The following is a 26,629-nucleotide window of genomic DNA, read 5'->3' as shown; positions in this document are numbered from 1 at the left end:
TTACTGCTCTGCTTCTCCACTCGCCGGTCAATAAAATTATAGTAATCTCCAATTACATAATGTAATTGGAGATTCTAACAAGTTGCCTTGATAGTAGAATTGGTGTTGATTCCCGCCCTCCTAAGGTTCACAAAATGCGATGTGATAGAGCCGTTAATCAAAACAACCTTGTAAAAAAACACAATTTAGTGACAATTAAAGACCGAAAAGTTAGATGCAGACTAGTAAATATAGTTTCAGGTAAACCTGTTGACTATCAGGTAAACCTGTTGACTACCAGTTAAACCTGTTGCCTAGCTGGTAAATAAAAAAAAAAACAAAACAAAACATGAATAAAAATGATAAAATCAAAATAAAACAAACAAATGAAACTGGTGATGTGTTTGTATTGTGTTTTCACGTGTGTCACTTGGGTCTCAGCAGGTTTATATGATCAATAACAGGAACCTGTTCACTCAGCAGTAATGTATCGGTTGGTATCAATGCGTCATGGATAAAACCAGAGTTACATAACTACCGTCTGAGCTCTGCTGGCATTACCCTCCTGTTATCCCATAATTTATCTGGCCAGGATCAATCAGACGACAGAATTCCAGCCAGATTATGCTGGTTGATTGACAGGCGTGTTCCTCTGAATCGGTTAATGATGATCATATTATGTAACTGGTGACTGTGTCTCACCGTGAGGTTGTGAATGGATTTGATCACAATGAGGATGCAGTCACACAATTCTAGATTAGTTCCACCAATAGAGGGTCTGCATTAATGTCCCTTCCCCAATGGACCCTTTTACTCTCACTGAGTGGCTGCAACTAGTGTGTTAGATGGGATAACAGCTGATTACGGGCTTAAATTAGTGTCAGTTGGACTTGACAGTGACCCGTACAGTTACCCCAAGAACCAGTGGTCCATGGACATTAATATTTGGTACAGTTACCAAGAACCAGTGGTCCATGGACATTAATATTTGGTACAGTTACCAAGAACCAGTGGTCCATGGACATTCATATTTGGTACAGTTACCAAGAACCAGTGGTCCATGGACATTAATATTTGGTACAGTTACCAAGAACCAGTGGTCCATGGACATTAATATTTGGTACAGTTACCCCAATAACCAGTGGTCCATGGACATTAATATTTGGTACAGTTACCAAGAACCAGTGGTCCATGGACATTAATATTTGGTACAGTTACCCCAAGAACCAGTGGTCCATGGACATTAATATTTGGTACAGTTACCAAGAACCAGTGGTCCATGGACATTAATATACAACATGGGAACCGCAAATCCACGTTTCGGTGTCTGGAATCCAGTTGTTTCTGTGAATTGCAGTGATCCATTTGTCTCTCTAAATTTATTTTTCAGCAGTCTGTAAAACGATAACTCTGATTTCTTGCTAAATCGATGAGTACAGTCGATCGCACAACAGCTCTTTGCCATTTTAGATGTTTTCCAGTTGCTCAAACTGAAAGTTTACGCTGATACTCAGTCTTTATTCACTCAGTCTTTCTGACACTCAGTCTTTCTGACACTCAGTCTTTCTGACACTCAGTCTTTCTGACACTCAGTCTTTCTGTCACTCAGGGGGGGAAACCCGCTGTGAAGTCACATCTGTGACGTCATGCGCATTCCCTCTATTGATTATTGGTAGTAAGTGTTTTAGTTTTCAGTAATAATGAGATCCTAACTGGAGATGGTTACCTGCCTACACAGGTGAGGCGGCGCCGCGGCGGCCAGGTGTGCTGCGGCTGCAGGACGTGTTCTCCGTGAAGGTGAAGCGGCGTCGGGCGGCGGGCCAGGTGGGCGGGGCCGTTCTGGGCGTGGCCTTGTTCTGGTGCCGCCGGAGGGGGCGGAGACTGGAGGAGGAGACGCTGCACCTGCACAACGCCTCGGTGGAGACGACACACACCTGGTACGAGCAGGTGAAGGAGCTGATAGCAGGTACACACACACACACACACACACACACACACACACACACACACACACACACACACACACACACACACACACACACACACACACACACACACACACACACACACTCTGATATACTATCCATCCATCCATTCATCCTTAACCCAGATTGGATGTTGGTTCCATAGTAATGGTGCCTGATAGCAGAATGCCCGCCCTCCAATTCTACATTTAGATACTCTAGGAACTACGAGTAAACCTGCACTCTGAGAACGGAGAGCTCTGCCAGGAACATAAGGCACTATCAGGTCTTGCAAATAATGCAGAGCTAAGCCATTTTGGGCTTTATATGCAAGTAATAACATTTTAAATTGGATTCTGAATTTTACAGGTAGCCAATGGAGCGACCATCCATCCGTCCGTCCGTCCGTCAGTCCGTCCGTCCGTCCGTCCGTCCGTCCGTCCGTCCGTCCGTCCGTCCGTCCGTCCGTCCGTCCGTCCGTCCGTCCGTCCGTCCGTCCATCCATCCATCCATCCATCCATCCATCCATCCATCATCCATCCATCATCCATCCATCCATCCATCCATCCATCCATCCATCCATCCATCCATCCATCCATCCATCCATCCATCATCCATCCATCATCCATCCATCATCCATCCATCATCCATCCATCATCCATCCATCCATCCATCATCCATCCATCATCCATCCATCATCCATCCATCCATCCATCATCCATCCATCATCCATCCTAATGAACAATAAAACAGTAGAATCAAAGTTTGACTCTACAAACTTTCTATCACCAGGAGAAACAACATCACTGGCTTTTGTATTTTCTAACTGTCTGGAGACGCAGCTCCAGATCTGGACCTCAGGAAACTCAGGGCTCGTCCCAGCATCACATAAGAAGATTAAAACACAATGCTGAGTCATGCTGAGTCATGCTGCTACGCTCCAACACACTAATCACCTTCAGCTCTCGTGCAGTACTCCAATACTCCAATATAATACTTGTAAAGATAATTTCCTTGCAAAATAAAAGTGTCCTTTGGAATAATTTACTCCACTATTACATCCAATCCCTTCTGCTGCTATAAACTGAACAATATTAATTCAATAATTTATCCTGCTTTAAAAATGTTGTTAATTTCCTTAAAAATAAAACGTGTTGATTATTTCCTCCAGTATGAAACCTGACAATAATTTACTCCACAATAAAACTGGAGGAACGTTTAATTCCCTGTTAAACTTCTATGCTATTAAACTATTAAACTATTTCCTCCGCTACAAAACTTAATTTACTCCACTGTAAAACAGTTTGTCACGACAATTTACTTTAAAATAAAACTACGATGATATGTAATGATAATCAGAATGCCTTCCCTCCAAATCTACATTTAGATACTCTAGGAACTACGAGTAAACCTGCACTCTGAGAACGGAGAGCTCTGCCAGGAACATAAGGCTCTATCAGGTCTTGCAAATAATGCGGAGTTAAACTTTTTTGGGCTTTATATGCAAGTAATAAAATGTTAAATTGGATTCTGAATTTTACAGGTAGCCAATGGAGCGACCATCCATCCATCCATCCATCATCCATCCATCCATCCATCCATCCATCCATCCATCCATCCATCCATCCATCCATCCATCCATCCATCCATCCATCATCCATCATCCATCCATTCATCCATCCATCCATCCATCCATCCATCCATCCATCCATCCATCCATCCATCCATCCATCCATCCATCCATCCATCCATCATCCATCCATCCATCCATCCATCCATCCATCATCCATCATCCATCCATCCACCCACTGCAAAACTTGTCATAAAACCGTTATAAATGATAATTTACTAGACTATAACACTGTTAGAAATCATTCACTACATTACAAAACTGTTGATGATAATTTCCTCCAAAGTAAAAATGTTTATAACAGTAATTAACTCCACTGTAAACTGTTTTTACTGATCCATTACTCCAAAAATAACCGTTTTTGATTATAATTGACTCTGCTTTTTAGTCTAAACATCTTCCCCATCATCCTTAGAGTCTGGAGCTGCAGCAGCTTCAAATCAGATGATCAATCATCCATTAATGAGTTCAACACCGCTCTTTTTCCTTCACAAAGTTCTCCAGCCTCAGTAAAAGGGAGTGTTTGGTCTGACTCTGATAAAAGCAGTTGTAGGATGTGAAATCTGAAGTTACCAGCGACTGCATTGACACGTCGTAGTGTTTTATATCAGACTTTCATGAAATGAGTCACAGTGACATCAGACAGGAGAGCTGATCTGCTAATCCACAGGAACCTGCAGATTACACACACACACACACACACACACACACACACACACACACACACACACACACACACACACACACACACAGTAGTGATAATGTGCGGTCAGCAGCTTGTCGTCTGCCAGAGAGATTATTTAAAGTACTTCCTCCCCGAGTACGTGTCACCTCAACGCAGGTCGTGTTTAATCGCTGCTTCTGCATTTGGTTTTTCTTAAATAAAAGAAATTTGATGTTTGTTATCTTCTGATTCTTAATAAAAACTGCTAATTGCTCTGCGAAGCACGAGACCACGATGAGGAAGTGATAACGGCTCGCCATTGGCTGAGCCGACTGTCAATCAATCATATTAGAAATAAATGTATTTTTTTGGTGGTTGTCATGGGGGCAAAGTCAAACGATTGAGACTGTAAATATGTTTATTTCTGCTCTAAACTATTTTTATCAAGAATTTTGGATAAAAAAACATAGATCAGATATTAGTCTGTAAAAAGAAATAAAAAAAACTAAACTACAACATAAAAGAAAATGTGCTGGAGAGTTCAGAAACCTGAGTGGCCTCTCAATGATACACTTTACACAGTAGAACAAAAATACTTTAGAAAAAAAACTAAAGTATTGTTGGAAGTGGAGTGGTAGTGATAGGCTTAAATGCAGAATTTTGTAAATAAAAATAGAGATTTGCATTTTATTGATATCAAAAATATTTATAATCCTGAGTTTAGAAAAAAGGGGAGCAGATGACGGGACAGGATGGCTGATGGTTCAGGTTGTTCTTCCCCGGCTGCTAAACTTCACACATCGGTACCAGGAGTTGGAAGAGTTTCCTCTCTAGTGGAATTTTTTATTTATTTTTTTTAAATTCTTTATTTAAATCTCAAAATACAATGCAAAATTAAGAACAAGGGTAACATACAAATACAGAGATTCGAGCACCATATAGACAATAAATAAACAAAAGAATATATAAAGAACAAGACAGTTGAATGTAAATTAAACAAATACATAAAAATAAAAATAACATAATGTGTGAGAGTAGGTTTCATGTCGTCAAATTGAACGATTTACAGATGCCGATGGTCTTTTGTGCTTTTTTGTTTTTTGACGAGTAAATTGTCCTTATATATAGATCAAGTTCTTTTTTAAAGTACAAGGAGTTCAGGTTTTCTGTGGATGAATTTGGACTTGTGTAAGTGAAATTGAGCTAAAAATAAAAACAGATTCATAAAAAAGAAAGCGTCCCTATCTTTGTGATTAAAATTATGAAAACCACAAATAACATTCTCAAAATAAAGATGAAAATCAGAAAAGACAGAATCAACAATATACCTGTGGAAGTCCCTCCAAAATGTATAACTGAATTCACATGACCAAAATAAGTGGGAATAAGTCTCAGGATATTTTTTGCAAAAAGAACAATTAACGTCTCTCTCTAGTGGAAATAGTTTTATTGGTGAAGGAGTTGATGATGTCATCACCGAGTCAGCCTGGCTACAGCGCTGAACAGAAACCTGGAGCCGTTCTCTTCTACTAACGATGGATATTTAACAGCTTCAGGTTTGTCAAAGGCTTTCTTGCACAGTCAGACTTATTGTTCCAGACTGAGCAAGATTCTTCTAAGTTTTTGGAACATTTTCTTTACAGCTTTCTAGAAAGTCTGGTTGAGGAAGATGCTGGTCCTGAATCTCCAGGTTTATTTCTTTATTTTTGGTTTGTTTATTTATAGGATCCCCATCAGCTATTCGTCCTGGGGTCCCCAATGCAATTTTAAAAGAAAATAGTCCACACATACACACATTTATCGCTGTTACAGGTCACTGTAACACCGAGTCATCATATACACAAACAGCAAACTTTCTGTCTAAAATACATTATTGGTACATACAAAGAATGCATCATACAGTCAAAAATAGAATAGTCAGAAATATTGTGGTTTTTTACTATTAATCAAATCCCTCTTGAAAGTCAGGAGACTTAATTTTAGGCCCCGTTTACACGGAGCAAAAACGGAGGCGTTTTCATACGTTTTGGCCGTTCTTTTATTACGAAAACGGAGCTCAAAGTCACCAAAAACGATCATTTCTGAAAACTCCGGCCAAAGTGGAGATTTTCAAAAACGTTTGCGTCTAAACAGAGGAAAACGGAGATTTTGGGCTTCAGAACGTCACATTATGAGACAGAAACGTCACCAGCGTCATGAGTGACACCTGAGGTTACAATTAGTTTGTAACCGTCAATATTTTCTTGTATTTTCCCTGTTTTATATTCTAACGTCACACTTAAAGGGATTGTGACATGAAAAACACATTTTTCTTGATTTTTTGTGTTTTGTTGGGTGTCTTGACATCAATTACACCCAAAAAACAACGAACTTTTAACATTCAGTGTATTGTGTGCTTTCTGGGATTTTCCGCATAACTGTGCAAAAACGGCGCACCTGGTTTGGTGGCGGGCCGTGACGTCAGGGCCCGCTAAATCACCGCCCCCTCCACCCAGCTCCCTGCCTCCTCTCCTCTCCAGCGCACCATAAAGGCTGATTTATGGTTCCGCGTTACACCGACGCAAAGCCTACGGGGTAGGGTTACGCGGCGACGCGCACCGTCCGCTGAACCCTACGGCGTAGGCTCTGCGTCGATTTAACACGGAACCATAAATCAGGCTTAACACGGAGCTGTTTAGAGCCTCTTCTGTTCTCATCAGCGGAGGAAAACTGCTAAGAAGACCCGCGGCCACTGACTGGACTTAAGATAAGGGGACACTGCTGCTTGCATGCCTTTATTTTTATGATTGTTTGCTGTGGTTCGCCCTCCTGCTTTTCCGTGCATGCTTCGCCTGTCGCTCTCCGACGCCGCTGTGAGCGTATGGCTGGAGGAGGAGGAGGTTTGGTGGAGGAGCGGAGCAATGATTGACAGGAAAGGGGGGAAAGGAAGCATTTTTCACGGCGCAAAAAAACACTGTAATAAAAAGCCAGGAAAAGAGTACTAGAGTGAAGTTTTTCTTGTTACACTCTTTTAGACACATTTGAGGGATGTTGGCCAAGACTTTTAATAGTGTTAAAAGCATGTTAAAAATGATGTCACAATACCTTTAAAAGTAACTCCACTTCTCTGTCACTCCAAACCAAAGACTCTGGTTCATCTTGGAAGTAACTGGAAGTTACTCGTGTCATTTGTTGACGTTTTTTTCCAGGATTCTGATTGGCTAGCATGACTTTATCTTCTCGTTACACTGCCCCCTGTAGGTTTGGCTGCTCATAGCACCTTAACAGATATTTATGCGGGTTCGTGTAAACGAAGAGATTTTGAAAACGATCTCGTGTAAACGATGGAATTTTTCAAAACGTAGAGGGGGAAATATCCGTTTTTGTAAATATGTGTAAACGGGGCCTTAATCTGTCCACCACCAACAGTCGTGATAAATGCTGATACATTTTTAAGATATTTGCATGCAGTGAACAATTTAAAGCAATCCTAGCTGCTTTGTTCTGTGCAATTTGAAGTTTCTTAATATCTTTGGTGCAGATGACCAAATAACTGGGCAATAGTCCAGACGGCACAAGTAAGAGAATCTCCTTGTTACTGCAATACTTTTACCCATTTTCTTCGTAATGTGATCGATATGTTCTGACCATGAAAGTTTGTTGTCCAATACTATTCCCAGTAACTTGATTTTGTTAACTTGCTCAATTTGTGTTCCAACCACTGACAGCTGTGGTTGAGGATCCAGGTTTTCCAGGACCTTTGTAAGTCCTGCGTGTCGCTGCAGCGCGACGTTCCCAGGCACGAGTTTCCAGGTGAACGGAGTGGGCGGGGCCTGGCCGACGCTGACACACAACAGAAACGTGCATGGATTTAACTTCCAAAGGACAACGTTCTTACATTGATTCCTTTCAGCTCCTGCGCTCGTCGTCTGTGTCTCAAACAGAAACTATTGTGGAGTGAGGAGGTCAAAGTTGAGGCTCGGGCTGGCGTCATGCTCTCACCATGGCATCGGCGTGACAGGACATCGCTGGTCACCTGTCTGTCTGTGCGTCTGTCTGTCCATCAAACCAGATTACCCATGAGCCTCGGCTCCTCCAGGAGTGTGTGTTGGGCCTCGGACTCTCCCCCGTGAAAAGCTCACGAGTCGAGTGCCAGCTCTGGTCGTCACACGTCAAACTGACGGCCTTTGTGACTTTAAACGCCCTGGTGGAGGTGTGGAGGAGTGTGTGTGTGTGTGTGAGAGTGTGTGTGTGTGTGTGTGTGTGTGTGTGTGTGTGTGTGTGTGTGTGTGATGAACACAGAGTGCTACTTTGCGGACATTAAGCCTATTTTCCAGCGGGAGGTCAGTGTGAAAGGCGTATTGTTGTGTGAATCGTGGCGTCGCCGGACGGCCGTTCGGCTCCGACTCCATCGGCACTTCTTAACCTCCAGGTTTAAAACCTTCAGCAGCACAAAGGTCGGCAGGAGCAGATTCCTCCTGCTAACACATCAGTATTCTCAGCTGTTTGCTGGTTAGCAGCTGCAGCTACTGGAGGGACGTGAATAGCAGTCAGACTGACAGCGTTTGTGCCTCAGAGAAACAGAATAGAAACAGAATAGAAACAGAATAGAAACAGAATAGAAACAGAATAGAAACAGAATAAAAACAGAAGAGAAACAGAATAGAAACAGAATAGAAACAGAATAGAAACAGAATAGAAACAGAATAGAAACAGAATAGAAACAGAATGGAAACAGTCTGAATACGTTCGTCAGGAGGCCTTTAGGTCTGCAGGTGTTCAGCAGGTCCAGGACTGCAGGTCCAGGACCAGGACCAGGACCAGGACTGCAGGACCAGAGGCCTCATCTATAAAGCTTGCTTGCGCAGAAAAAGCGCCTGAAAGTTGCGGAAGCCGCCATCTACGCAAAGCCTCGGATCTAAAAAGAAAAAACTAACCGAAAAATCTGCATATTCCTACGGCAACCCTCACCCTCCCGTAAGAATCTACTTAAGACACGGGGAACTGGCGACGCAGGCTGTGAGGTGGTGAAATGCAGCCAGATACATGTCATACTCCCAGTGACTGCGTCCAAATGCACTCAACAACCACTTTAAAACGTGAAGATTGGCAATAACACAAATGTGGACTGCATGTAAACATAGTCAATGTCATCACATATCAGACTTACAGATCCATTTACACCCAAGCCGGCACCATCATAGATCCACGTGTTCCACGAGTAAGCCATTATGCAGGTAGGGGGGGGGGGGGGGGCCCGAGCCGAAGAGGAAAAAAGAAAGTGTTCTGATTAAAATAAGGTTGGACTATATAGTAATTGCGTTCATAAGGATAAAGTTTTAAACAAAATAAAAATTAAAGAAATAGTCTCTATAGTGTATCTGCCTGTCATGCCAGGTGCTTGCATGTTGTGTTTACTTTTAAGCCTGAATTATGGTTCTGCGTTACACCAACGCAGATCCTACGCCGTAGGCTCTGCGTTGGTGTAACGCAGAACCATAAATACGCCCTGAGCAGCTCTGAGGGGAGGGGGGGGGAGCGGGGCTCCGCTCCCGTCTTCGCATCGCTTTCGCACAGTGTCTTGAGGATTTGCGATCACAGGCCGAGCCTACCGTTAGTTTTTAAACTGTAAAGTGGGGGGGACAAATACATGATTTTGAAAAGTGGGGGGGGGACATGTCCCCCCTGTCCCCAGTGGAAATTGCGTCGTGGCACTAACGGGCAGCAACGGCGTGCTGCCACTCAATCGCTTTATTTTATTGTATACTATTTCTATACTTATTCTAACTTTTACTGTGACCACCAAATAATGTGGTTTTCCTGTCCTCCACATCATCTACAACATCTTGATCTAAGTCTCCGTGAAATTCAGTGTCACGGTGGCTGGATACTTCTCATTCATTCTGACGCCAAACAGGCTGCAGGAAGCCACTGCGCATGCTCAGCAGATCATTCATATGCATTTATGGTATAAAGTGGGTGTGTAGAGGGCGGGATATGAGGCGGATTCAGCTGCGCAGCCTTCCAGCTGAACTGTGATTCATAAAGCGAACATTGCGTGCAAATCTGCGTGCACAGGGTTTTATAAATCCGGATTTTTTTTTGCGCCCGGCATTTTCGGCTTTTGGGTGTACGTGCACTTTTAGTATGACTCCTACGCAGTCCATTTTAAATGAGGCCCCAGGACTGCAGGACCAGGACCAGGACCAGGACCAGGACCAGGACCAGGACCAGGACTGCAGGTCCAGGACCAGGACCAGGACTGCAGGACCAGGACCAGGACCAGGACTGCAGGTCCAGGACCAGGACCAGGACTGCAGGACCAGGACCAGGACCAGGACTGCAGGACCAGGACCAGGACCAGGACTGCAGGACCAGGACCAGGACCAGGACCAGGACTGCAGGACCAGGACCAGGACCAGGACCAGGACCAGGACCAGGACCAGGACTGCAGGTCCAGGGCTAAGAGATGTGTCCAAAGGCTCCAATCTCCACAGATCTCCCCATGTGATCTTCCTTTTGGGTAGGTCCCATTTGGTCCATGCTCCCTGGGGCGCTAGCTCCCTGGGACGCTAGCTCCCTGGGACGCTAGCTCCCTGGGACGCTAGCTCCCTGGGGCGCTAGCTCCCTGGGGCGCTAGCTCCCTGGAGCGCTAGCTCCCTGGGGCGCTAGCTCCCTGGGACGCTAGCTCCCTGGGACGCTAGCTCCACTGCTTTTGCCCTATGACCTTCCTCCTCCAGGATTCTTACTTCCTCCTGGATCCTTGGTCCTTGGTTCCTGCCTTCCCCCATTGCTGGACGTGGGAAGTTCCCAGACCCTGTCTAGGAACTTGCCGAGTAGCTCAGGTGGTAGAGCGGGTTGTCAGAGGTTGATCAGAAGGTCGGCGGTTCGAATCCCGCTCCATCCCAGTTACTTTCGTAGTGTCCTTGGGCAAGACACCTTACCCACCTTGCCCCGTGTGAATGTGTATGAATGTTGGTGGTGGTCGGAGGCGTTTGGCGCGATATGGCAGCCACGCTTCTGTCAGTCTGCCCCAGGGCAGCTGTGGCTACAAACGTAGCAGCTGTGGCTACAAACGTAGCTTACCACCACCAGAGAGGATGTGTATGAATGAATAATGATCTCTGTAAAGCGCTCTGGGAGCCTTGAAGGGCGCTAGGAATGGGTGATATTTTACCGTTCACGATAAACCGTCAAAAAAATTCCCCACAGTAAGAATTTGTATCTCACGGTAAAAATGATAAAATCCCGTTGATGACGTTTTTGTGTAAAGCTGATTTTTGGTTCTGCGTTAAATCCACACACAACGTACGTGAAGGAAGGAAGGAAGGAAGGAAGGAAGGAAGGAAGGAAGGAAGGAAGGAAGGAAGGAAGGAAATGAGCCAGAAAGAAAGAAAGAAATGAGCCAGAAAGAAAGAAAGAAAGAAAGAAAGAAAGAAAGAAAGAAAGAAAGAAAGAAAGAAAGAAAGAAAGAAAAAGATAAATTCCCGTTGATACGTTTTTTTGTAACAAACATGGCAGATCTGAGAGCGAGATAGATTTATAGTTAAAAAGATGGAGTTGAATTGGTATTCTTTTTATCGTCATTTTTATCGTTATCGGGATAAATGCCAGAAATTATCGTGATACATTTTTTAGTCCATACCGCCCATTCCTAAAGGGCGCTATATAAAACCAAGTCATCATCTGTCTTCCTGTGCATGGTGTTCCAATGATGTCACGGAGCTTCACCATACATTCAGCTTGTGCAACAGATGAGTCAGCTGTTGCTGTTGGTGCGGCCTGATCTTGTGAGGATGCATGTCTGACTGGTTCGTCCTGGGAGTCTCTGTATGTCATTACGACTCTGCACTTGGCTACCTTAAATTCCTCCACCACGGATGACAGAGGAAGTTGGAGCTTCCCTGATCTTCCCTGAGCTTGGAGGGATTCCCAACCATTTATCTTCCTCTCCACTCCTTCAAAGCTTGTCTTAGGAACTTCATACACTGTCAACAGACACATGAGTCTTGGCTGGTAAAGCCATGCTTTAAACTTCCCTGGGAGCCCTGATTTCTCGGTCAGTGAATCATCACTTTCCGAGGCACTTGATTGGATTATCCTCTATCGATGGAATCTCTTCTCCTTGCACCTGCAGCTTGACCCTGTTTGTTACATTACCTTTCCTGATCACCATTGCCCTGGATTTATTTGGCTCAAACTTCATTCTGGCCCATGTTGCCATTTGGTCCAGAACCGTTAACATCCACCTTGCCTCCACAAGGGTTGTGGTCGTCACCGTAAGGTCGTCCATGTAACCTCTTGGGGGTTGTTGGATGCCAGATTCCATTTTTGGGCCTCGAGCTTCCTTCCCAGCAGCTGTTCTTAGGAGGTTCATACCCATGATGAATAGGATGGGGGAGATTGTGCAGCCAGTCACGATTCCCTTTTCCAGGGTTTGCCACTGTGTTGTAAAATGGGCTGTTTTGAATCGTAGCTGGATCCCGCCAATGATCGGTGATCATTCCCTGGATGTGCTGAGGGACGAGGGAATGGTGAAGTGCTGCATGGATGAGGGCGTGAGGGATTGATCCGTAGGCATTCTCCAAATCCAGCTAGACAACAGTCAAGTTGCCTTTACTGACTTTGGCCTACCGGATCATTTGACTGAGAACTCCAGTGTGTTCCAGGCATCCAGAGAAGCCTGGGATCCCACCTTTCTGGATAGCGGTGTCAATATACCCGTTCTCTGTCATGTATGAGGTCATCCTCTTGGCCAGTACAGAAAAGAAGATCTTGCCTTCTGCACTTAACAGTGAGACTAGCCTTAGGCAGAGAGTCGGGGACAAAGCTCAATGCATTATTGACGAGCTCCTGCAGAACTACTAAAATCCTGCGAGAGAATTCTCCAGCCAACCAGGAGGTGAGGGGGCGTGGCCATCCTCTGGTACATACATTTGCTGATCAGTTCATCCCCTGCTACTACTACTACTACTCACCCACCCACCCTCTATTTCACCGCTTTGAGTTACTAAGACTGGCTGAGTTAAACAATTATCATTTGCTTGTCTTATGTTTCAAATTGTCAACAGGCTCAACCCTAGACTTAGTAGTCTTGTGCCGATCTCCAGTCCTCAGCACACATACCAAACAAGAATCAGACCACTCATATTAGGGAAATGTGTCGACATCTGCGCGCCAGTATGAGTGTTGTTTGCAGGGGCCGCAGATTTGGAATGGGATTGATGAAGGTCATCTCCAAGTTTAAAAGACAACTAAAAAATCATCTATTACTAACCTATATATAATATAAAAATGCTTCTTCATGGACTGCTGTGTATGTAATGTTAAGTATGTATGTTAAGTTTTTTTTCGTGTGTACTTTGTATGCATTTATCCATCACCATCTCTTTACGGATGGTAACTTCTTATACCATTGATTGTACCCTCACCCTTATACGAACTATGGGCCCCGACCTATAAGCTTTCCTAGCTTCCTTGGGGGACCCATTCACTCTACTCACTTAATTCAATTGTATTATTATGGTATTGTGAATAAACTCAAACTCAAACTCAAACTCAACTCAAACTACTGTCACTCCCGCAAAGAACCTGAGTGTCAAGTTTGATGATCAGTTATCTTTCTCTGAACACCTTGCCTCTGTGTCATGGTCGTGCTGCTTTGTTCCCTACAACGTACAAATCATAAGCCCTCACGTTCTCCGTTCTCAATTACTGCAAGACGGCCTGCTGTGATCAAACCATCACAAAAGGTTGAGAATGCTGTGACGTTTCTGGTCTTCAATCAACCTAGATGCCTCACCTCTGTTCACTGATCTTCACTTCAGTCCTAGATGTCTCACCTCTGTTCACTGATCTTCACTTCAGTCCTAGATGCCTCACCTCTGTTCACTGATCTTCACTCCTCTCCTCACACAAGGAGGTTCTAGTCTCGACTCCACGTGGTTCCTCAAAGGTGTTTAAAATCTATTTAAATCTACTTTTTGATCGGCTATGATACTATAGCTTAATAGTATTCCTCTATTGTAAATCATTCTGAATAAAAGTGTCTGCTAAATGTAATGTTCTCCACTCCACCATGACTTCCATCCATGCATCAGAAACAGTGCTGCGTGTAACAGGAGACGCTCCTGATTCAATAAGAGTCAGAGCCAGATGCTTAAACTGAGGATTATTTTTCCTCAAAATAGTCAAGTTAAGTTCAGTTAAGTTATAAAAAACAGATTGAAGAAGCTGAAAACCAAGAACTTTGACTTTTACACTGAATACCAAACTAAATGATTAAAGGGGTAAATCTTTTAACTTTTTACTGAAGTCACTGGCCTTAGAAAACACGTCTCTGCATTAGTCAACAACATTTAGCAGCACAGCCTTGAGTCCCTTTTCAGAAACCCAACACTCCTCCGTGACAACACTGGGATTGTTTACCATGGCAACGTGATTCTGACTGAGACCAGGAGACGGTCTGATGTAAACTTGACCTCTTTACCTCTGTCCATGTTCCTGAGAGACGTGTTGGAGACCTATTCATGCCCAATGGGAATGTGTGCAAAATTGTCTTTTTCTCTCTTTTTTACACAGGAGCATAATTGTTTGTTGATTTATGTACTTGTGATTGTGAATAGTAACTGTGCTGCAGACTGGATCAGACTGGATCAGACTGGATCAGAGTCATGCCTATTCAGATCTTTCACCACTACTTCACTCATTTCACGGTTTGCCTCCGAGAATCGGCCTACACTTCTCCACCACTGGTCAAACCACAATGTGAACTCAACTTTGAACTCAAAATTGGCATTTCAGGAAAAGCTACTGATTCTTATCTCACAGGGTGCTCCTTGAATGAATGAAAGAAAAAAATGTATTGGTCACCACCAAGCATGAACACTTAGGTCACAACCAAAGGGTCGGGCTGAAGCCTCGGCTTGTGAATGAATGAATGAATGAATGAATGAATGAATGAATGAATGAATGAATGAATGAATGAAAGCCCCCCCCCCTTCTTACATCTCAAAATGTTCTTTTATCTGACATGTTTGAGACATTTTCCTTTTATGAAATACAACAAATGAATAATAGCTAACAACAACAAAGAGCATATGCAGATTTACAAGACTGTCTCAGAAAATTAGAATATTGTGATAAAGTTCTTTATTTTCTGTAATGCAATTAAAAAAACAAAAATGTCATGCATTCTGGATTCATTACAAATCAACTGAAATATTGCAAGCCTTTTATTATTTTAATATTGCCGATCATAGGTCCAGGACTATGTAGCGGACTCTGTAGAGCCGAGTATTTACAGAGTGATGCAGGAAAAACTAGTTCATGCGTTTGTATCTTCTAGACTGGATTACTGTAATGTGTTGTTAGCAGGATGTCCAAGTAATTTGCTGAATAGGCTCCAGCTGATCCAGAATGCAGCAGCACGAGTGCTGACAGGAATCAGCAGGAGAGACCACGTCTCTCCAGTGTTAGCGTCGCTACATTGGCTACCTGTAAAATTCGGAATCCAATAAAAAATGTTATGACTTGCATATAAAGCCCAAAACGGCTTAGCTCCGCATCATTATTAGACCTGATAGTGCCTTATGTTCCTGGCAGAGCTCTCCGCTCCCAGGGTGCAGGTTTACTCGTAGTTCCTAGAGTATCTAAATGTAGATTTGGAGGGCGGGCGTTCTGCTATCAGGCACCATTACTATGGAACCAACTTCCAATCTGGGTTAAGGAGGCTGACACCACCTCCACCTATAAAACTAAACTGAAAACCTTTCTGTTTAGTAAAGCCTATAGTTAGTGTTTAGTAAACCTCTAGCTGGTGTTGGTAAATCTCTAGGTAGTGTAAACTCTAGTGTGTTAGAGTCAGTAGTCATAGTTGCAGCTATAGAACAAAACTATAATAGTTAGTCTCAAATATAGCTTGGTGGTAGATATGCTGCTATAGGCCTATGCTGCAGGGGGCACCCACATGATCCGCTGGGCGGTGCCTCTCACCCTTCTTCTCCTCTCCTTTTCCCTTCCTCTCTTCTCCATTACCATTTTTATTCATTATAAATATGTCATAGCTATCGTTTTTGTCCATCGTTCCTGTAGTTTCTTGTGCCGGCCCCCCTTTTTTCTCTTGTGCATGTTTGCAGGCCGGAGCCTCGGGAGCTGCGTTCTGGCCTGCGGTCCCCCGCCCCCCCCCCCCCCCCCCCCCCATCCCCGGTAATCCCGTTGCTGCTTCCACCTGCCTGCGCCCCCCCCCCCTCGGTCATCCCGTTGCTGCTTCCACCTGCCTGCTGTGTGCTGTTGACGTCCCAAACTCCCCCAGTCTGGCCCTCGGCAGGAGGGTCCCCCCTTATGATCCAGGTCCTGGTCCAGGTTTCTTCCTCCTAAAGGGGAGTTTTTCTTGCCACTGTTTGGCTTAAGGCTTTTCTCTCACTATGGGAGTTTTTACCTGCCATTGTTTATGTCATAATTGCTCGTGTTCATGTTCTGGATCTCTGGAAAGCGTCTAGAGACAACATCTGTTGTAATAGACGCTATATAAATAAATAACATTTAAAACTCTGTGGAAACGTGGTCTTAGGATGGCAGAGTCTGTAATAAAGAGGAGGAGTTGGATGGCTCCCAGTGGGATCTCTGGAGAACATGGTCAGAATGAACGGGTGAATAATGGGGTCATTAATGAGACGAGGTCATGTCTGGGGGGAGCAGATTAGAGCCTTGAGCTGGATAATGGAGCTGGTGTGTGTATTGATCTGAGTTGGTCTGTGGGGATCCATAGTGACTATGTTTTCATGCAGTCAAAGTTCAGGTTATTGCTAATATTCCGGTTTCTGAAACATTCGGAATATTCCGTTTACATGCGTGAGCTAACAGGGTTATCCCTGCATCCATGGACTCCTGCGGTGTTTTGATGTTGCAGGTTGGTCCTCCAGCTGACGGGAGCGATGCTTCACCGTGTGTTTTGGTGTTTTGATGTTGCAGGTTGGTCCTCCCGCTGACGGGAGCGATGCTTCACCGTGTGTTTTGGTGTTTTGATGTTGCAGGTTGGTCCTCCCGCTGACGCCAGCGATGCTTCACCGTGTGTTTTGGTGTTTTGGTGTTGCAGGTTTGTCCTCCAGCTGACGGCAGCAATGCTTCACCGTGTGTTTTGGTGTTTTGGTTTTGCAGGGTTCCCCAGCCGGCCCAGGGCTCTGAAGGTCTTCATCAACCCCAGCAGCCACAAGAAGGAGGCCGTGCACGTCTACAGAGAACATGTGGCCCCTCTGTTCAAGATGGCCGACATCCGCACCGACATCACGGGTGGGTCTTCCGACTCTTCAGTTACCACTAACTAACACCAACTAACCACCAACTAACACTAACTAACACCAACTAACCACCAACTAACACCAACTAACACCAACTAACACCAACTAACACCAACTAACACCAACTAACACCAACTAACACCAACTAACCACCAACTAACACCAAATAACACCAACTAACACCAACTAACACCAACTAACACCAACTAACACCAACTAACCACCAACTAACACCAACTAACACCAACTAACACCAACTAACCACCAACTACCACCAACTAACACCAACTAACCACAAACTAACCACCAACTAACACCAACTAACACCAACTAACACCAACTAACCACCAACTACCACCAACTAACACCAACTAACACCAACTAAACACCAATTAACACCAACTGACACCAACTAACCACCAACTAACCACCAACTAACACCAACTAAAACTAACTAAAACTAACTAACACCAACTAACACCAACTACCACCAACTAACACCAACTAACACCAACTAAACACCAATTAACACCAACTGACACCAACTAACCACCAACTAACACCAACTAAAACTAACTAAAACTAACTAACACCAACTAACACCAACTACCACCAACTAACACAAACTAACACCAACTACCACCAACTAACACCAGCTACCACCAACTACCACCAACTAACACAAACTAACACCAACTAACACCAACTAACCACCAACTAACACCAACTACCACCAACTAACACCAACTAACCACCAACTAACACCAACTACCACCAACTAACACAAACTACCACCAACTACCACCAACTAACCACCAACTAACACCAACTAACACCAACTACCACCAACTAACACCAACTAACCACCAACTAACACCAACTAACACCAACTAACACTAACTAACCACAAACTAACCACCAACTAACACCAACTAACACCAACTAACACCAACTACCACCAACTAACCACCAACTATCACAAACTAACACCAACTAACACCAACTAAACACCAACTAACACCAACTAACACCAACTACCACCAACTAACCACCAACTAACACCAACTAACACCATCTAACACCAACTACCACCAACTAACCACCAACTATCACAAACTAACACCAACTAACACCAACTACCACCAACTAACACCAACTAACACCAACTACCACCAACTAACCACCAACCAACACCAACTAACACCAACTAACACCAACTAAACACCAACTAACACCAACTGACACCAACTAACCACCAACTACCACCAACTAACACCAACTAACACCAACTAAACACCAATTAACACCAACTGACACCAACTAACCACCAACTAACCACCAACTAACACCAACTAAAACTAACTAAAACTAACTAACACCAACTAACACCAACTACCACCAACTAACACCAACTAACACCAACTAAACACCAATTAACACCAACTGACACCAACTAACCACCAACTAACACCAACTAAAACTAACTAAAACTAACTAACACCAACTAACACCAACTACCACCAACTAACACAAACTAACACCAACTACCACCAACTAACACCAGCTACCACCAACTACCACCAACTAACACAAACTAACACCAACTAACACCAACTAACCACCAACTAACACCAACTACCACCAACTAACACCAACTAACCACCAACTAACACCAACTACCACCAACTAACACAAACTACCACCAACTACCACCAACTAACCACCAACTAACACCAACTAACACCAACTACCACCAACTAACACCAACTAACCACCAACTAACACCAACTAACACCAACTAACACTAACTAACCACAAACTAACCACCAACTAACACCAACTAACACCAACTAACACCAACTACCACCAACTAACCACCAACTATCACAAACTAACACCAACTAACACCAACTAAACACCAACTAACACCAACTAACACCAACTACCACCAACTAACCACCAACTAACACCAACTAACACCATCTAACACCAACTACCACCAACTAACCACCAACTATCACAAACTACCACCAACTAACCACCAACTATCACAAACTAACACCAACTAACACCAACTACCACCAACTAACACCAACTAACACCAACTACCACCAACTAACCACCAACCAACACCAACTAACACCAACTAACACCAACTAAACACCAACTAACACCAACTGACACCAACTAACACCAACTAACACCAACTAACACCAACTAACACCAACTATCACCAACTAACACCAACTAACACCAACTAAACACCAACTAACACCAACTAACACCAACTAACACCAACTAACATCAACTAACACCAACTAACACCAACTAACACCAACTAAACACCAACTAACACCAACTAACACCAACTAACCACCAACTAACACCAACTTACACCAACTAAACACCAACTAACACCAACTGACACCAACTAACACCAACTAACACCAACTAACACCAACTAAACACCAACTAACACCAACTAACCACCAACTAACACCAACTAACACCAACTAACACCAACTAACATCAACTAACACCAACTAACACCAACTAACACCAACTAAACACCAACAAACACCAACTAACACCAACTAACCACCAACTAACACCAACTTACACCAACTAAACACCAACTAACACCAACTGACACCAACTAACACCAACTAACACCAACTAACACCAACTAACACCAACTAACACCAACTAAACACCAACTAACACCAACTAACACCAACTAACCACCAACTAACACCAACTAACACCAACTAACACCATCTAACACCAACTACCACCAACTAACCACCAACTATCACAAACTAACACCAACTAACACCAACTACCACCAACTAACACCAACTAACACCAACTACCACCAACTAACCACCAACCAACACCAACTAACACCAACTAACACCAACTAAACACCAACTAACACCAACTGACACCAACTAACACCAACTAACACCAACTAACACCAACTAACACCAACTATCACCAACTAACACCAACTAACACCAACTAAACACCAACTAACACCAACTAACACCAACTAACACCAACTAACATCAACTAACACCAACTAACACCAACTAACACCAACTAAACACCAACTAACACCAACTAACACCAACTAACCACCAACTAACACCAACTTACACCAACTAAACACCAACTAACACCAACTGACACCAACTAACACCAACTAACACCAACTAACACCAACTAAACACCAACTAACACCAACTAACCACCAACTAACACCAACTAACACCAACTAACACCAACTAACACCAACTAACATCAACTAACACCAACTAACACCAACTAACACCAACTAAACACCAACTAACACCAACTAACACCAACTAACCACCAACTAACACCAACTTACACCAACTAAACACCAACTAACACCAACTGACACCAACTAACACCAACTAACACCAACTAACACCAACTAACACCAACTAAACACCAACTAACACCAACTAACACCAACTAACCACCAACTAACACCAACTACCACCAACTAACACCAACTAACCACCAACTAAAACTAACTAACCGCCAACTAACACCAACTAACACCAACTAAAACCAACTGACACCAACTGACACCAACTAACACCAACTAACACCAACTGACACCAACTAACCACCAACTACCACCAACTAACACCAACTAACACCAACTAAACACCAACTAACACCAACTAACACCAACTAACACCAACTAACCACCAACTAACACCAACTAACACTAACTAAAACTAACTAACACCAACTAACACCAACTAACACCAACTATCACAAACTAACACCAACTACCACCAACTAACACCAACTAACACCAACTAACATCAACTAACACCAACTAACACCAACTAACACCAACTAAACACCAACTAACACAACTAACACCAACTAACACCAACTAAACACCAACTAACACCAACTAACACCAACTACCACCAACTAACCACCAACTAACACCAACTAACACCAACTAACACCAACTAACCACCAACTAACCACCAACTAACACCAACTAACACCAACTAACACCAACTAACACCAACTAACACCAACTAAACACCAACTAACACCAACTAACACCAACTAAACACCAACTAACACCAACTACCACCAACTAACACCAACTAACCACCAACTAACACCAACTAACACCAACTAACACCAACTACCACCAACTAACCACCAACTAACACCAACTAAACACCAACTAACACCAACTAACACCAACTACCACCAACTAACACCAACTAACCACCAACTAACACCAACTAACACCAACTAACACCAACTACCACCAATTAACACCAACTACCACCAACTAACCACCAACTAACACCAACTAACACCAACTAACCACCAACTAACACCAACTAACACTAACTAAAACTAACTAACACCAACTAACACCAACTAACACCAACTATGACAAACTAACACCAACTAACACCAACTAACCACCAACTATCACAAACTAACACCAACTAACACCAACTAAACACCAACTAACACAAACTAACACCAACTAACACCAACTAAACACCAACTAACACCAACTAACACCAACTAACACCAACTGACACCAACTAACACCAACTAACACCAACTGACACCAACTAACACCAACTAACACCAACTAACATCAACTAACACCAACTAACACCAACTAACACCAACTAAACACCAACTAACACCAACTAACACCAACTAACACCATCTAACACCAACTACCACCAACTAACCACCAACTATCACAAACTAACACCAACTAACACCAACTACCACCAACTAACACCAACTAACACCAACTTCCACCAACTAACCACCAACCAACACCAACTAACACCAACTAACACCAACTAAACACCAACTAACACCAACTGACACCAACTAACACCAACTAACACCAACTAACACCAACTATCACCAACTAACACCAACTAACACCAACTAAACACCAACTAACACCAACTAACACCAACTAACACCAACTAACATCAACTAACACCAACTAACACCAACTAACACCAACTAAACACCAACTAACACCAACTAACACCAACTAACCACCAACTAACACCAACTTACACCAACTAAACACCAACTAACACCAACTGACACCAACTAACACCAACTAACACCAACTAACACCAACTAACACCAACTAAACACCAACTAACACCAACTAACCACCAACTAACACCAACTAACACCAACTAACACCAACTAACACCAACTAACATCAACTAACACCAACTAACATCAACTAACACCAACTAAACACCAACTAACACCAACTAACACCAACTAACCACCAACTAACACCAACTTACACCAACTAAACACCAACTAACACCAACTGACACCAACTAACACCAACTAACACCAACTAACACCAACTAACACCAACTAACACCAACTAAACACCAACTAACACCAACTAACACCAACTAACCACCAACTAACACCAACTAACACCAACTAACACCAACTACCACCAACTAACACCAACTAACCACCAACTAAAACTAACTAACCGCCAACTAACACCAACTAACACCAACTAAAACCAACTGACACCAACTGACACCAACTAACACCAACTAACACCAACTGACACCAACTAACCACCAACTACCACCAACTAACACCAACTAACACCAACTAAACACCAACTAACACCAACTAACACCAACTAACCACCAACTAACACCAACTAACACTAACTAAAACTAACTAACACCAACTAACACCAACTAACACCAACTATCACAAACTAACACCAACTACCACCAACTAACACCAACTAACACCAACTAACATCAACTAACACCAACTAACACCAACTAACACCAACTAAACACCAACTAACACAACTAACACCAACTAACACCAACTAAACACCAACTAACACCAACTAACACCAACTACCACCAACTAACCACCAACTAACACCAACTAACACCAACTAACACCAACTAACCACCAACTAACCACCAACTAACACCAACTAACACCAACTAACACCAACTAACACCAACTAACACCAACTAAACACCAACTAACACCAACTAACACCAACTAAACACCAACTAACACCAACTACCACCAACTAACACCAACTAACCACCAACTAACACCAACTAACACCAACTAACACCAACTACCACCAACTAACCACCAACTAACACCAACTAAACACCAACTAACACCAACTAACACCAACTACCACCAACTAACACCAACTAACCACCAACTAACACCAACTAACACCAACTAACACCAACTAACACCAACTACCACCAATTAACACCAACTACCACCAACTAACCACCAACTAACACCAACTAACACCAACTAACCACCAACTAACACCAACTAACACTAACTAAAACTAACTAACACCAACTAACACCAACTAACACCAACTATGACAAACTAACACCAACTAACACCAACTAACCACCAACTATCACAAACTAACACCAACTAACACCAACTAAACACCAACTAACACAAACTAACACCAACTAACACCAACTAAACACCAACTAACACCAACTAACACCAACTAACACCAACTGACACCAACTAACACCAACTAACACCAACTGACACCAACTAACACCAACTAACACCAACTAACATCAACTAACACCAACTAACACCAACTAACACCAACTAAACACCAACTAACACCAACTAACACCAACTAACACCATCTAACACCAACTACCACCAACTAACCACCAACTATCACAAACTAACACCAACTAACACCAACTACCACCAACTAACACCAACTAACACCAACTACCACCAACTAACCACCAACCAACACCAACTAACACCAACTAACACCAACTAAACACCAACTAACACCAACTGACACCAACTAACACCAACTAACACCAACTAACACCAACTAACACCAACTATCACCAACTAACACCAACTAACACCAACTAAACACCAACTAACACCAACTAACACCAACTAACACCAACTAACATCAACTAACACCAACTAACACCAACTAACACCAACTAAACACCAACTAACACCAACTAACACCAACTAACCACCAACTAACACCAACTTACACCAACTAAACACCAACTAACACCAACTGACACCAACTAACACCAACTAACACCAACTAACACCAACTAACACCAACTAAACACCAACTAACACCAACTAACCACCAACTAACACCAACTAACACCAACTAACACCAACTAACACCAACTAACATCAACTAACACCAACTAACATCAACTAACACCAACTAAACACCAACTAACACCAACTAACACCAACTAACCACCAACTAACACCAACTTACACCAACTAAACACCAACTAACACCAACTGACACCAACTAACACCAACTAACACCAACTAACACCAACTAACACCAACTAACACCAACTAAACACCAACTAACACCAACTAACACCAACTAACCACCAACTAACACCAACTAACACCAACTAACACCAACTACCACCAACTAACACCAACTAACCACCAACTAAAACTAACTAACCGCCAACTAACACCAACTAACACCAACTAAAACCAACTGACACCAACTGACACCAACTAACACCAACTAACACCAACTGACACCAACTAACCACCAACTACCACCAACTAACACCAACTAACACCAACTAAACACCAACTAACACCAACTAACACCAACTAACCACCAACTAACACCAACTAACACTAACTAAAACTAACTAACACCAACTAACACCAACTAACACCAACTATCACAAACTAACACCAACTACCACCAACTAACACCAACTAACACCAACTAACATCAACTAACACCAACTAACACCAACTAACACCAACTAAACACCAACTAACACAACTAACACCAACTAACACCAACTAAACACCAACTAACACCAACTAACACCAACTACCACCAACTAACCACCAACTAACACCAACTAACACCAACTAACACCAACTAACCACCAACTAACCACCAACTAACACCAACTAACACCAACTAACACCAACTAACACCAACTAACACCAACTAAACACCAACTAACACCAACTAACACCAACTAAACACCAACTAACACCAACTACCACCAACTAACACCAACTAACCACCAACTAACACCAACTAACACCAACTAACACCAACTACCACCAACTAACCACCAACTAACACCAACTAAACACCAACTAACACCAACTAACACCAACTACCACCAACTAACACCAACTAACCACCAACTAACACCAACTAACACCAACTAACACCAACTAACACCAACTACCACCAATTAACACCAACTACCACCAACTAACCACCAACTAACACCAACTAACACCAACTAACCACCAACTAACACCAACTAACACTAACTAAAACTAACTAACACCAACTAACACCAACTAACACCAACTATGACAAACTAACACCAACTAACACCAACTAACCACCAACTATCACAAACTAACACCAACTAACACCAACTAAACACCAACTAACACAAACTAACACCAACTAACACCAACTAAACACCAACTAACACCAACTAACACCAACTAACACCAACTGACACCAACTAACACCAACTGACACCAACTAACACCAACTAACACCAACTAACATCAACTAACACCAACTAACACCAACTAACACCAACTAAACACCAACTAACACCAACTAACCACCAACTAACACCAACTTACACCAACTAAACACCAACTAACACCAACTAACACCAACTAACACCAACTAAACACCAACTAACACCAACTAACACCAACTGACACCAACTAACACCAACTAACACCAACTAACACCAACTAACACCAACTGACACCAACTAACACCAACTAACACCAACTAACACCAACTAACACCAACTAAACACCAACTAACACCAACTAACACCAACTAACACCAACTAACACCAACTAACACCGACTAACACCAACTAACACCAACTACCACCAACTAACACCAACTAACACCAACTAACACGAACTACCACCAACTAACACCAACTACCACTAACTAACACCAACTAACACC

At 43.0% G+C, this 26,629-nt stretch overlaps 1 protein-coding gene across 1 annotated transcript in view; it reads left to right on the top strand.

Annotated features, from left to right (window-relative positions):
- The window catches only part of cerkl (ceramide kinase-like), a 78,001-nt gene that overhangs the window by 25,297 nt on the left and 26,075 nt on the right, over positions 1 to 26,629 (top strand). The window contains exons 3-4 of the mRNA XM_061724251.1: positions 1,718 to 1,945; positions 17,375 to 17,506. Of these exons, the coding sequence (XP_061580235.1) occupies positions 1,718 to 1,945; positions 17,375 to 17,506 (360 nt within the window). The remainder of the gene's footprint in view (positions 1 to 1,717; positions 1,946 to 17,374; positions 17,507 to 26,629) is intronic.

The sequence above is a fragment of the Cololabis saira genome, chromosome 6, assembly GCF_033807715.1.
Source record: "Cololabis saira isolate AMF1-May2022 chromosome 6, fColSai1.1, whole genome shotgun sequence".
Classification (NCBI taxonomy): domain Eukaryota; kingdom Metazoa; phylum Chordata; class Actinopteri; order Beloniformes; family Belonidae; genus Cololabis; species Cololabis saira.
The sequence above is the reverse complement of the archived record's forward strand: the minus strand, read 5'-3'. Positions and strand labels throughout refer to the sequence as shown.